Raw genomic sequence first — 13,544 nt, 5'->3', positions numbered from 1 at the left:
CGTGCCGGTCGAAGAGATCTCTAACCATTCTGAGTCAAACGGCGAAGAGTGTTACCGAAGAAGCCATCACAGGATATCATCATTGTCCGAAGAGCTGGAGGAGGTACAGTGGCCTCACCGTCTTAACCCAGCAATATTGCCTCAGTTCGATGGGGAGTCAGACCCCGAAGAGTTCCTCCTCAAGTACGAAGCCACCATCGAAGCATCAGGAGGAGGCACCGCATGCAAGGCAAAGGCGCTCGTCCTCGCATTGAAGGGCTTGGCGCAGCGCTGGTATGCAAACATCCCCACGGGAACCATTCTGTCTTGGAAGCAGCTCCTCATTGAGTTATGTTCAAGCTTCCGCGCCGTAAGGCCCGACGAAGTCACATCTTGCGACTTCCATGATCTAAGGCAAGGAAGCATGACCTTGCAACAATATCTCCAGAGTGTCATGAAGCTTCGCGCAAGAGCACCCAATGTTGCCGACCAGAGCATCATCGATTCGGTGGTCAAGGGGATCAATCTGAGACCATGCGGGGAATACATATCCCGGCGTAAGCCAAAGACAGTCACGAAGCTGTTCGAGATAATGCAAGAATATTGCATATCCGACCGGGCGAAGAGGAGAAGGCTCGAGGAAAAGAACGAGCAGAAGAAATCGCGAAGCAGCGAGAGGTCCCATTCGAAACCATGGCACACCGATGAGCCGAGGCAGAAAAGAACAGTGAACAACATATCCGAAGAGGGACCCCGAGAGGACAGACACCGTCACAAGGGCAAAGGCGAAAGGGACCGACACGAAGAAAGATCCAACCGCGATGATCGTCACCATCGCGAAGACCGACAAAGCAAAGGACGAAGGGACAGCGGTGGTCGAAGGGAGAAAATTCCGTTCTGTTTCTTCCACGGCAAGGACAAAGGCCACTGGACAAACGAGTGCCCTTTCGCAATTGAAAGGAAAGAGGAGTTTGATCGGCAGAATTCCTAGTCAGCAAAACCAGTCAATCATACCTCGCAGATACCGCCTCAGTCTTCAACAACGGCAAATACTTGGGCTCCTACACCAAATTGGCCGGTGTCGTACCCGGTTTTCAATTATAACCCACTACCATATGCACCACCTCCGCAACAATCATTCCCAATGCTACCACCACCACAGTACAATCAGTCATGGTCCAGAAGCTCAACACCGCTTTCTTGCGACACAACAAATTTACCTCCGCCACCAAAACTAGAGCCGGGGCAGATCCCCGAGCGAGCAATCGACACACCTTCGGGCAGCAGGGTCAACATCATCAATGCCATCTTCGGAGGATCCAACGAACCAGTCCATGAGACAAAGAAGCAGCGGAAAGAATATTTCAGAACAGTCTCCCACGTCAGCGAGGGCCGATGCTTCCGGACAATGTGGTCGCATGTCCCAATAACTTTCACACAGGCAGACCTTCGACTGCAGCACTACCCACATAATGACCCCCTCGTCATAAGGGCGAACATTGGAAAAAATTCAGTGCACTTTGCGGGAAATGATGTAGGGAGAATCTTGGTGGACAACGGGAGTTCTGCAGATATCCTCGTCAGGCAGTGTTTCGTCAAAATGGGGTTCACCGAAGCAGCGCTGAAGAAGTCACAGTATCCACTCATTGGGTTCGGAGGCAAGAGAATCGAAGCTCTTGGAAAGATAGAGCTCAACGTAACGTTTGGCGAAGGTGCAGGACAGAGAACTGAAGCAATCACCTTCGACGTGGTCGACATCAACTATCCCTACAACGCAATCTTCGGTCGTAACACCTTGGTCAAATTTGCAGCAGTAATTCATCAGTCGTACCTATGCATGAAGCTACCCACGATCGGAGGAATTATCACAGTCTTCGGAAACCAAGAAGAAGCTAGAAGGTGCGAGGACAACGCATCAACCTCAGACAAGAACGTCCATGTCATTGAAGCACCAAATGAGGTCAATGATGGTGAAAACTGCGAAGAGCCTGAGAAGTTAGGGGGTGTATCCCCAGCGGAACATACGAAGAAGGTGCCCTTGTGCGAAGATGTGCCTGATCGAATGGTGATCATCGGAAAAGGGCTTGAAGAGGCTGAAGAGGCCAGGCTTATACAGTTTCTCCGCAACAATCAAGATGTGTTTGCTTGGTCCTCTTCGGATCTGCGAGGGGTCAGTCGAGAAGTCATCGAGCATGAACTCAGGGTGAGTCCGAAGGCGAAACCGGTGAAGCAGGGCCAAAGATCAATGTCCGAAGAGAGGCAGAAAGTGGCTCAAGCCGAGGTACAAAAGTTGCTGGACGCGGGCGTCATTCGCGAAGTCCAGTACCCAGAATGGATAGCAAACGTTGTAATGGTACCAAAGAAGAATGGGAAGTGGCGAATGTGCATTGACTTCACAATCCTGAACAAGGCATGCCCGAAGGACGAATACCCACTGCCGCGAATTGACACCTTGGTCAATGCAGCAGCTTGTTCGGAGATGCTCAGCATGTTGGACTATTTCTCAGGTTATCACCAGATATTCATGAACAAGGCAGACGAAGAGAAGACCAGCTTCACTACCCCTTTCGGGACATATTGCTATGTGAGAATGCCGGAGGGCCTCCGCAACGCAGGGTGCACTTTCAATAGAATGATCAAGAAGGTACTGGGAGATCAACTGGGGAGGAATATCTCCGCGTATGTCGATGATGTCGTTGTCCGAAGCAAGAGGAGGGAGGACCATATTCAAGATCTTTGCGAAACATTCGCGAACCTTCGCCGCCATGGCTTGAAACTGAACCCGGAGAAGTGCGTCTTCGGAGTCCGAAGAGGAAAATTATTGGGATGCATGATAAGGGAAAGGGGAATAGAAGCAAATCCGGAGAAGATAGAAGCAATCAGGCGGATAAAGCCACCGACCACCAGAAAGGGGGTACAAAAGTTGACGGGCAGGTTGGCTTCGCTAAATCGATTCATATCAAAATCAGCTGAGAAGTGCCTACCATTTTTCAAGGCGCTGAAAGGATCAGGCAACTTCGAATGGGGCGAAGAACAGGCGAAGGCCTTCGAAGACCTCAAACAATATATCGAGAAGTTGGCTGTCATGTCCAGCCCTTCGGAGAAGGCGGAGTTGTTGTTATACATCTCCACATCAGGCGCAGCCATCAGTGCCGCCCTTGTCGAAGAGCGTATGGTCGAAGGGGCATTAACCCAGTCGCCCATATACTTCGTCTCCGAAGCCCTAAACGGGTCAAAGTTGCTACACTCAGAAATGGAGAAGATGGCATATGCGGTGGTCATGGCATCACGCAAGCTGCATTACTACTTCCAGAGCCACAAAATCAAGGTTCCAACATCTTTCCCACTTCGGGATATGTTTGAGAACAGAGAAGCCTTCGGCAGGATAGGCAAATGGGCTACGCAACTAGCCGAGCACACCATTGACTTCGTCTCCAGGTCAGCAATCAAGTCACAGGTCTTGGCAGACTTTATCGCAGACTGGACACCAGTCGCACCTTCGCAAGAGCAGCCGAAGATAGAAGCAATATGGCAACTTGAGTGTGATGGGGCTTACCAGAGAGATGGAGCAGGGGCCTCGGCAGTTCTTACAGCACCTTCGGGTACACAACTGAAGTACGCAGTCAGGCTTGACTTCACCGGGTGCACAAACAATGTAGCAGAATACGAAGGCCTTCTCCTGGGTCATCGCAAAGCAAGAGCACTGGGCGCACGAAGACTGACTATCAGGTCCGATTCAGAGTTGATCACAGGTCAAATAAACAAATCCAACAGGACTCTCAAGCCAGAGCTGGCAAAATACTTGGCAGCAGTGCGAAGCATGGAGAAACACTTCCTGGGGTTCAACATCCGTAGTTTCTCCAGAACAAAAAATAAGCAAGCTGATCAACTGGCGAAGGCAGCAGCACAGTTTGATCCATTACCGCCAGATGTTTTCTTCGAAACATTAAAGCAAGCCTCCGTAAACTGTGCCGAAGAACCAGCTAAATTCATCAATGCCATAACCAGCGAAGATTGGAGGGCCGCCATAATGGCCTATCTTCGCGGACACTTTGTCCCGGAGGACGAGAAGGAAGAAAAAAGAATGGCACTTCGAGCGAGAAACTACAGAATCATAGGTGAAGAGTTATATCGAGGGGGAGTCTGCGCACCACTCTTAAGGTGCATCTCACGCGAAGAGGGAAAATAGCTGCTTGAAGAGATACATGCAGGGATGTGTTCCTCGCACATCGCGACGAGGGCCCTGGTCGGCAAAGCTTTCCGTGAAGGTTTCTATTGGCCATCGGCCGTGGCAGATGCTCACGAGGTGGTTCACACGTGCCCGAATTGTCAAAAGCATGCCCCCTACAGCAAATTCCCACCCGACGAGGTGCAGCTACTACCCCCGGTGTGGCCCCTCGCGCGATGGGGAATTGACATAGTGGGACCACTGCCCAAGGCTCCAGGAAACTACAAGTACGCCGCTGTAGCGGTGGAATACTTCTCCAAATGGGTCGAAGCCAAAGCACTCGGGGACATCACAGCAGGAGCCCTGCAAAAATTCTTCTGGCAGAACATCGTCTGTCGCTTCGGCGTCCCGAAGGAGGTCACAGTGGACAATGGCAAACAGTTCGACAGCGCAACTTTCAGACAATTCGCCACACAACTTGGCACAAACTTATGTTTCGCATCAGTTTACCACCCGCAGTCCAACGGCGCGGTGGAAAGGGCCAACGACATCATCTTCGCAGGTATCAAGAAAAACATCACTGAGCTGCCGAAGGGAAAATGGGTGGACGAACTGCCGAGGGTCGTGTGGTCTCATAACACGATAGAGTCTAGGACCACAAAATTCACACCGTTCAAGCTCCCATACGGCGAAGAAGCCGTAACACCTGAGAAAATAAAGCTCAAATCCTGGAGAACAGCCGAAGGGGCAGAAAACATCGAAGAAGACATCAAGCCCTCAGTTGACACAATCGAAGTTGTTAAGATACAAGCAGCAATCAACTTGGGTAAATACCAAGACGAAACGCGAAGGTGGAGGAACAAGAAGGTGAAGCCCAGGAATATCAGAGAGGGTGACTTGGTGCTTCGAAGAATACCGAAGGCCAAGCAGAAAGGGAAGATGTACATCAAGTGGGAAGGCCCGTTTATCGTCGCATCGATGGCAAGACCGGAGGCCTGCAGACTCCGCACGCTAGAAGGCACCGAAGACCCATATTCATGGAACAAGGACATGCTACAAAGATACTACGTGTAGGGAAGTCGCGTAGGGAAGTGTGTAAAAGCCACCTGAGGGAAATAACCAAAGGGGCTCGTAGAACAAATTTTCTCCTTTTCTCCTGTAAATTAGTACAATGTACCAAAGGGCCCGTACTCTTTTCCTCACGGGGGAAGCTTTCGAGTGTCCACTCGGGCGCCGGAGGTGTGAGGTTTTTAACGAGGCGGAACCCTATGTAACCCCTTGTGAAATATAAACAAGGCCCCCAACAAACGAGCGCGTTACAAAGGCGCCAAAGCATCTATCCCTCTTCGTCAACGCGAAGAGGGGAGTCATTGGCGCGGAAAACAAGCCGTTAACGCTTGAAAGAAGTGAGCACGAGGAGCAAAACCCAATCGAGGTCTTCGCTCCCCTTAGCTCCACTTCCCAAAACAAAAATCCCGTCGCCGGAGCGACGGGTGTAAAGTCCTATCGCGCGAAAGCCGAAGGCTAGGCGCGAACCGCTCCGGCTAAAGAGCCGAAGGTCCGAAAACAAAAATCCCGTCGCCGGAGCGATGGGTGGAAAGTCCTGTCGCGCGAAAGCCGAAGGCTAGGCGCGAACCTCTCCGGCTAAAGAGCCGAAGGTCCCCTAACGAAAATCCCGTCGCCGGAGCGACGGGTGGAAAGTCCTGTCGCGCGAAAGCCGAAGGCTAGGCGCGAACCTCTCCGGCTAAAGAGCCGAAGGTCCCCTAACGAAAATCCCATCGCCACAGCGACAGGTGGAAAGCCCTGTCGCCGAAGCGACGGCACTAGTCCCCACAGGCATGCAACAATCAATAAGAAGCCGGAGTTCATCATCCCCGCCAGTCGAGCGAAGGGGGGGTGGCGCTTCGCAAAACAAGACGCACGACACCAGTGAAGATGAACAGCCAAAAAAAAAACATGTAACCTCTCCCGTGCAAAAGGGGGGGGGGGTGGCGCTTCGCAAAACACACGTATGCACAATCGAAGGTTGAAACGCCTGACAATATGATAAATTACAAAGTACACGTTACACCGCGAAGATACACTCCGCTCGAAGTATTGAAATAAACTACAAATTACATGTTACACAGCGAAGATACACGTCGCCCGAGGAGACGAAGTAAATTACAAAGTACATATTGGTACAAAGCGAAATTACACTTAGTGTGAAAGCACGAAGAAACGAATCACATGCTCACATCCGAGGCCTCTTCCTTGAAGACTAGGCGGTCCACCTCGGATATCACGTCTCGGACCGCCGCATCTATTATCTCCTCGGCCGTCCGCCGAAGAAACTTTTCAAAGTCGCCCCCTGAAACCGAGGGCAACGCACATCAACTAGAGCTCTCGGCGAAGATGCCTTTGCTTCGATACATAAATTCGTGAGGCGCCAGGGGCTCGTTGTCCACTGGCTCCGGCTTCGGCTCGCGCAGACCAGCCGAAGAACTATAAGGCCTATCGGTGTCAAGAATCCGATTTATTTCACGACGAAAACTGCGGTTAGCAAGGATCCTCGCGTGTTTCGCCGGATCACGCTGGAAATCGGCAAAAAAACGCTTCGCCTGTTTGTTCCGGCGATCATACACACGCGCCCTATTCGCCCAGAACGCTTCGAACGAAATCGTAGGATAACAAATATGAAACTTCGTCCAAGACGCACCAGCAACATAAAAGTTCCCCCGATTCAGTCGGTGAGGAGCAACGTCTTCGGCCGCCTGCGCAGGGGCCAACGCAGGGTCCTGCGTAGGCACCGAAGGTGTTAGAGTACAAAAATAATTATTACAACTGACACCCTATACAACAGCCTACTGCGACCCTCGCACCTCGCCAACCGGAGGACGGGAAGAGGACACCCTCGTCTGGTCTTGAAGCTCTGGGGCTGCATCAGCACCGCCGCGCCCATTGTCGCCGTTCGCATCCTCGCCGCCAGGTCTCTCTTCCGCGAGCACAGCCTCTTGGAGAATGGGCTTCGCAATAGCGTCAGCTTTAGACTGTAGCTGAAAGATTGGAGTTCAGAAGTCAGCAAGTTCTCCGTCAAGGAATCAACTTAGTAATAGATAAATGAAAGTCACCTGGTTCTTCATCCGCTCGACCTCGCGCTGAACAAGGGCACGGCCTTCACCTTTGAAAAAACGCTCCATGAAGCTGACAGCGATGTTCTTCGCCAAAGCAGGGAGCGCATCCGGGTTGACAGTATCCTCGCCTGGCCAGCGGAAGGAGGGGTCACGAAGGGAATGAAGTTGAGCCTTCGTCACAGCGCTAGCCTGTCCAGCTTCAGAGGGGAAGAGGTTGTACACGGCGGTGCTGAGCGTACGGACGGCGACCATGGCGCTGATGTCTTCGTTAAAGTGTGCCCCAGCATCCAGCATGGCAATGCATGCTCGAAGCCACTGGAAGAAGGAGCCCAGGCCAATGGAGTCGGCGCCCTCCGGGAACATATCCGGAGCCAAAAGCCCATAACGGGCGAGGAGGTCAGGCAGTTCTTCCTGCAGCTTTTCCGACCCAGTCTTTATTGCCTCCTTGAAGGTGCGAAGCCGCTGTTGCATTGTATCTCGGCGCCTCGCGGCATCTTCCGCAAGCAACTTCGCAGCCTTGGCGGCATCCTCGGCTCTCACCGCTCGTTCAGCGGACGCGAGGAGCTCCGTGGTGAGGGTTCTTTTCTCCTCGGCGGATCTGGCGATTCGCGTCTCCAGCTCTGCTTTCTCTTTCTCTAGAGACGCCACCTTCGCCTCCAGGTCGGCAACATCAGTTTTTGAACTGTTTTCGGCCGCCAGTTGCCGAGCAGCACACCGCGCGGCCACGAAGGCCTTCAACGATAAATCTTGGGCACTTTCCAGGATGCTGTTTACCCCGCTCCCCATCAAGTCCTTTTCCATGAGGGGAAAGCAGAAGGAGTCGCCTGCCGCGGCCAGAAGCTCACGTTCGCGGTCCCGGCTCTCAAAACGAAGAGATTTCACAATTTTCCCGCCAAGAAGCACAGCGGTGTGCTTCGCACCGAGTTCCACAACAGTAGCTTCGAGATCAGCATCGCGGACGAAGAAACTACTGCTGTCCGACGAGCTCGATGAAGCTTCGCTGCCGCTCTACTTCGCTTCGGAGGGGGATGCGGTATTCCGGGACGAGGATGCAGCTTCACCCCTTCTTCCAGAAGAAACTTCGGCTCCATCGTCGGTAGTAGGGGCTGTGCGAGGGGGGGACAAGCGGCGGGGGGAGTCAGCCACAATGTTGACCTCCTCGATGTGCCCCTCGTCTTCGCTCTCCTGGGCAGTGCTGAACTCGAGATCCAGGGCCGGACGGACTGCCCTCAGGGGCACCGCCACCTGAGGGATGTCAAGAGGCGCCGCCTCCGGAGGAGGACGATTGCTGTCCGCACTTCCGCCATCTTCGGATTCCCCCTTGCTCCGCAGAGGAGATTGCTGCAGAATGGTATCAAACAGCCGGCTTCTCTTTCTCGGCTCCGCGGACGAAGAAATTTTTTTCCGCTTTGCTTTTTCAAGAGCTTTTGCCTTCTCCGGGCCGCCATGACCTTCGGCAAGCTTCAACTCTGCCGATCGAGGAGGAGCCGAGACGCCCAACGCGTGGAACACCCGGTTCCGTCGGGCCCCACCAAGATGGCCGGCGAGGGCTTTGTACTCGTCCTTCGACACCGACCCGATCAACTCGTTGGCCCGGGTCTCGATGACAGCAGGGTCCACCCCTGCATCGCCGAGGTAGCAACAGCTGTAAGCAAAAACACGAAGCATTGCACCTCCTTAACAAGATCAGGTTCGAAAACTCATGATCGCTCCGAAGGTTGAAAATGGTCACGAAGTCTGGTACCGGAATACCCTCGATCCAGCGGTCTTCGGCTAACCAGGACGAGACGCTCCAGCCGGCCTTGACTGGAAAACAGCCACATGCGACGAACTCTTCGACGAGGTCGCGGGTGCTAAAGGTCTTCGACAGTTTCCGAAGAAGGGCGAGAAGAGCTTCATCTTCGGTGCGGACATTGGAGGAGGCCTTTGGAACATCGCCAAGATCAGAGATATGGTCGACGGCGAGAGGATGGGTCCTCGTGACGGAGTCCAAAGTAACCTTATGGTAGAACCAGTACGAGGACCAGTCGTTGGCCCATTTGTTCTTGCTCGCCGGGACCGGGCTGGGAAGGTTTTTGTGAAATGCGAAGGTATAACATCCGTACTGAGGAACAGCTGATATCTCCGCACCTCCGGTTGATTCCACTGAAATTTTTTCGGCTGGTAATGCACTCGGAAGGCACGAGCGAAGCCTTCAGCGCTCGGAGTTAGGCGGCAGGTCTTCGCCAGCCACATATACAGATTCAGTCGAACCACCGAAGTAGGTGTCATCTGATGCAAGTACACTCTGAACAAACGAAAAATATCCACAACCACAGGATCCAAGGGCATCCGAAGGCCAGCGGTAAACAAATCGCGGAAGACCACTACTTCATCGGCGCGGGGATGTGCAGAAATCTCACCCGGCGGTGGAGCACGGACATCGTCAGCAGAGACGAAGCCCCGACGTGCCAGGTCATCGAGGAGGGAGGAAGTCATCTTGGACAGACCGAGGACTGTGGTTGTCGGATCTCCCGGTTGATTCCTCTTCGGTGCCATTTCCGAAGACTCCGAGTGTTCTGAGAACTCCACTCTCGACCTCTGAGAGGACCTTCGCGAATCGAGAAGCGAAGAGGCAGGGAAGCAGGGGCGGTGAAATGTAAAATGAAGAATAACATGGCCACTACTTATAGGTAAACGGCAAGCGCGAAAATTCACCGCGCGCGATGAAAAGACGCTAATGCCCCGCGCGGCGCGTTTAGGATCACGACGACCCGAGGGGCTTTACGGTCTTTTCATATCTTCGCGCCAACGCAATTTCTCCCGCCAAATTTCGAATTCACCATCTTGCGCGCGAACTAACGTTTACGAAAGCGAAAAATTTGGCTTCTTCGACGGGGGCACAACTTCTTTACAGGTGAACACGGACTGCGCTTCGACGACCACCAGCGCGGCGCCCAGCTCGAAGGGTGGCGCTTCGGGATGCCGACGGCGTCCACAAGGTCGAAGCCACGCCCCTAACAGAGATCGGGACGAGGCTCCGAGGGGCTACTGTTGGGGTCACCACCTTCGGTCAGGTCGCCGGAGGTACGCGAAGACAAGGAGTCAAGGGCGAGCCGAAGGTCTACCAGCTAAGGGTGACCCATCTTCGCGTGTCTTCGGGACAGGAAGCGAAGATGAGGCACCCGGAAGACAAGCTGATGCCAGGAGCTATCGCGGAGGTGTTCCGTCTTCGCTGTTCCACGAGCAAGAAGACGGAGAGGAGCGAAGACTTGGTGACACGAGTCTTGCGGAGTACTTAGCAGCGGGTCCGGGAGCTTCGTCGGATACGGCGAAGATGCCGGGGTCGGCGTGGGTCCCGCTGTGAGCTGTGGCGCACTCAAGTTGTAACGGGCAAATTACGCTCGCATCTAGGAATATTCCGGGAATATTACCATTTTAGGGGTGCAATAGAGTAATTGTACATTGAAGTTGTAACGCCACCTATAAATACCATGTGTAATGTTCATTGAAGGGGATCTGGGAAAATGAAAAAAGAGCACCTTGTTACTTGATTTCCGTGTTGCCCATTACTGTTGTTGTGTTCGTCCGTTCCGGAGACACTCTCCACCAACAGAGGGCTTGAGAAGGGGAGAGCTCGGGGAGAGTGAGTGAGAGAGCTGGTGAGGTCGAGTGCACAGGTGAGAAGAGAGAGAATGATTTAAATGTTGTGGGGCCTAAGACGGTTGAAACCAGTTCAACCGGTCAGACCGGTCTGGCCCAAGCTGACTGGAAAAAAATTTGTTTAGTGATTTATCGGGTGAGTCAGAACTAATGACCGTAATAAATTTTTAATTACAAATGATTAATACCTAAAATGTTACACCACCGCCGGCCGGTCGGCGCCGGGAGGCCATTAACGGATTTGAGAATTCGCGAGACGGCAGCGCACGACACGTAACAGGGCAGTGGTGGCAGCGCTAGTGGGGGATGCCCATGCGAACAGCACCAAAAGGAGTTTAAGAATTCCATTGCCAATTCGGGCACGAAATGCCGCCGAGATAATTGCCATGTTTGGTTAGCCATCGCATCACAATTTCACAAAAAAACAAATATCTACATAGAATACTAAATGAAGTCTATTTGCAAAAAATTTTCATGGATAGGTGTAACTTTTCGAGACAAATCTAATGAGCCAAGTTTCATCATAATTGGCTACAGTGATGCTACAGTGACCACGCTCAATCATTCCCTAATCGTGCGGTCAATGACCTTATTAGCTAGAGCAACTACTACAGTACCATAATTGTGGAAGTAATTTTGTAATTAGACTTTATTTAATATCCTTAATTAGTGGTCAAAGCATCAAAAAAAAGTTTTCATGAAAATGTTTTCACATCCCATCCAAACACGGCCAATAACAAATCAGAGTCCCCGGCCACGCGTCCGCCGGTTTCTTGCGGCGGCGCGGCCGGAGCCGAGCGGGCGCCCGGCTACTTACTACGGTCAAATCATCAGATGGCAATCGCCTCCGACTTGGCAATTTCATTTCATTTTTATTCTCCCCCTTCTTTCCAGAGCCTCCCGTTGGCTTTGCTGGCTGATCTTGTCCCCCTGGTCTCCTCTCCTCTCGCCGCGAAAGCGCAGGCTCGTCGCGTGTACATCTCGTACACCGGCGCGCCGGTCACCTGCGCCCCTGCTGCTGCGGGTACGGCGCGATGCGCGCCCGCCGGGCGCCGTCCGGCGGCACGCGCCCGCCCGCGCCGCGGCTCCCATCGTCGCCGTTGACGATGTCCTCCAGCATCTTCTGCAGGTCCTCCAGCGTGTCCGGCTTCTGCGCGGAGCATCATCGGTGAGAAAAGCGCGTTCTCGTTATGGTAACAGAGCACAATTGCGATCGGGATTATGTTATCATGTTTAGTTTAATCAGAGCGGTTGGTTTGTTGCGCCTACCTCGTTTTTCACGTTATCCATCATCACCAGCATCTCCTGCATGAAGTCGGAGAAATCCTGGCCGTCCAAAAACAGAGCACACAACTTATTTTCAGGCTCGCAGATATACAGTATAATAATTAACTTTGTAGTACATAATATTCTCACACAAAAATGGCAAAAAAGAATTCGACTTGATTTCGGCGAGACAATAAGCAAGCAGCAGGAACCGAACTTGATTTCGGCGAGACAATAAGCAAGCAGCGGGAGGGGAGAAAAGAAAGGAGACCGAGGCTCTGGTTCTTCACCTGGTCGTCGTCGTCGTCCAGGGGATCGAAGAGCCCGGCGTCGTACATGGCCTTCTTCCCCTTGTCCGACAAGACTGCGCCAAACGAACAATCCGATCAAATCCCGTGCAGCCAAGCCGCGGCGGGCGGAGCAAACGTGGGGGCCTTACCGGAATAGGCCTCCTGGATCCGCTGGAACCGCCGCTTGGCCTCGCCGGCGGCGCCGGGGTCGCTCGCCCACCGGTCCGGGTGCCACTTCTGCGCGCCCGCGGCAAGCGAACGGAACGGGTCAGCAGGTCCGCTCGGGGATCAAGAAAACAGAGAGCGCCCAACCAAACGCCCGCGCGCATGCACGCACGGGGAGGGGAACTCACCATCGCGAGCCTCCGGTAGGCGGCGCGGATGTCGGTGGCGGAGGCGTTCTTGCGGATGCCGAGCAGGGCGTAGTAGCAGCACGCGGACGCGCCGCCGCCGGAGGCATTGCCAGATCCGGCACCGGCCCCAGCGTCCATGGTAAGCGCAGCGGCAAGTGCACCGCACGGCGCGGCGCGACGCAGGGGCGAAGCGGCAGCGCTACAAAGGCATCGAATTTGGGAGGGAGACGAGCAATGGCTGGGTGGATGGATGGATGGATTCAAAGGGAGGCTAGAAAAGTTTTTATTCGCGGGGAGGGCGTGAGAAAAATATCTGTCTCTCTAAATAGAGGTCGGAGTTGTGTTTTGGTCGTCGGGGGTTGGGGCCAGTGAAGGTTCCAGAGCTCGTGCCGAGGCGAGATATTTTCGAGCGCCCGCTCCGGGCTTCGCCACCGGGGTTCCCGCGTATTTACAGGATTGGGATCCCTTCCGGATGTGGGAATCTTGCCTGCCTTCTAGAGGCGTTCATGGGCCTGGATCAAGGCTGGGCCGGAGAAGAATGGGCCAGATGTTTCCCTCAAAAAGGGGTAGCCGCTGTACTCGATTTTTTGTTTTTTTGTTGGGGCCTCCAGTGGCTCTCGGATCAACTAGACCTCTTCCAAATTAAAAAAAAAAGGCATTGACCAACACCATGCAACTTCTGAATGGTTATGGTCTAGAACCATATGCTTAATGCTTCCAATTGCACTGCGAG

At 53.4% G+C, this 13,544-nt stretch overlaps 1 protein-coding gene across 2 annotated transcripts; it reads right to left on the bottom strand.

Moving 5' to 3' along the window:
• Positions 1-11,529: 11,529 nt before the first annotated feature.
• Positions 11,530-13,140, bottom strand: LOC120652662 (chaperone protein DnaJ-like). Of its 2 annotated transcripts, XM_039930542.1 has the most exons (6): positions 12,812-13,140; positions 12,608-12,695; positions 12,459-12,532; positions 12,172-12,228; positions 11,854-12,052; positions 11,530-11,817 (listed from the first exon to the last, which is right to left on the bottom strand). In XM_039930542.1, the coding sequence occupies exons 1-5, from the start codon at positions 12,947-12,949 to the stop codon at positions 11,903-11,905; spliced, it is 507 nt and encodes a 168-aa protein (XP_039786476.1). In that variant the 5' UTR covers positions 12,950-13,140; the 3' UTR covers positions 11,530-11,817; positions 11,854-11,902. The 2 variants fall into 2 exon arrangements, with proteins under 2 accessions (XP_039786476.1, XP_039786475.1); XM_039930541.1 differs by having other exon boundaries at positions 11,530-12,052.
• Positions 13,141-13,544: the final 404 nt, after the last annotated feature.

The sequence above is a fragment of the Panicum virgatum genome, chromosome 9K (assembly GCF_016808335.1).
Source record: "Panicum virgatum strain AP13 chromosome 9K, P.virgatum_v5, whole genome shotgun sequence".
Lineage (NCBI taxonomy): Eukaryota > Viridiplantae > Streptophyta > Magnoliopsida > Poales > Poaceae > Panicum > Panicum virgatum.
Note: the sequence above shows the minus strand (reverse complement) of the source record. Positions and strands in the feature narration are given on the sequence as shown.

What these genes read in the sequence shown, in the direction of transcription:
- LOC120652662 (XM_039930541.1), bottom strand. Translation starts at nt 12,949, where the DNA reads ATGGACGCTGGGGCCGGTGCCGGATCTGGCAATGCCTCCGGCGGCGGC. An exon ending in CCTACCGGAGGCTCGCGATG is followed by an intron (nt 12,696 to 12,811) that starts GTGAGTTCCCCT and finishes GCGGGCGCGCAG; the next exon opens with AAGTGGCACCCGGACCGGTG. An exon ending in TGGATAACGTGAAAAACGAG is followed by an intron (nt 12,053 to 12,171) that starts GTAGGCGCAACA and finishes TGCTCCGCGCAG; the next exon opens with AAGCCGGACACGCTGGAGGA.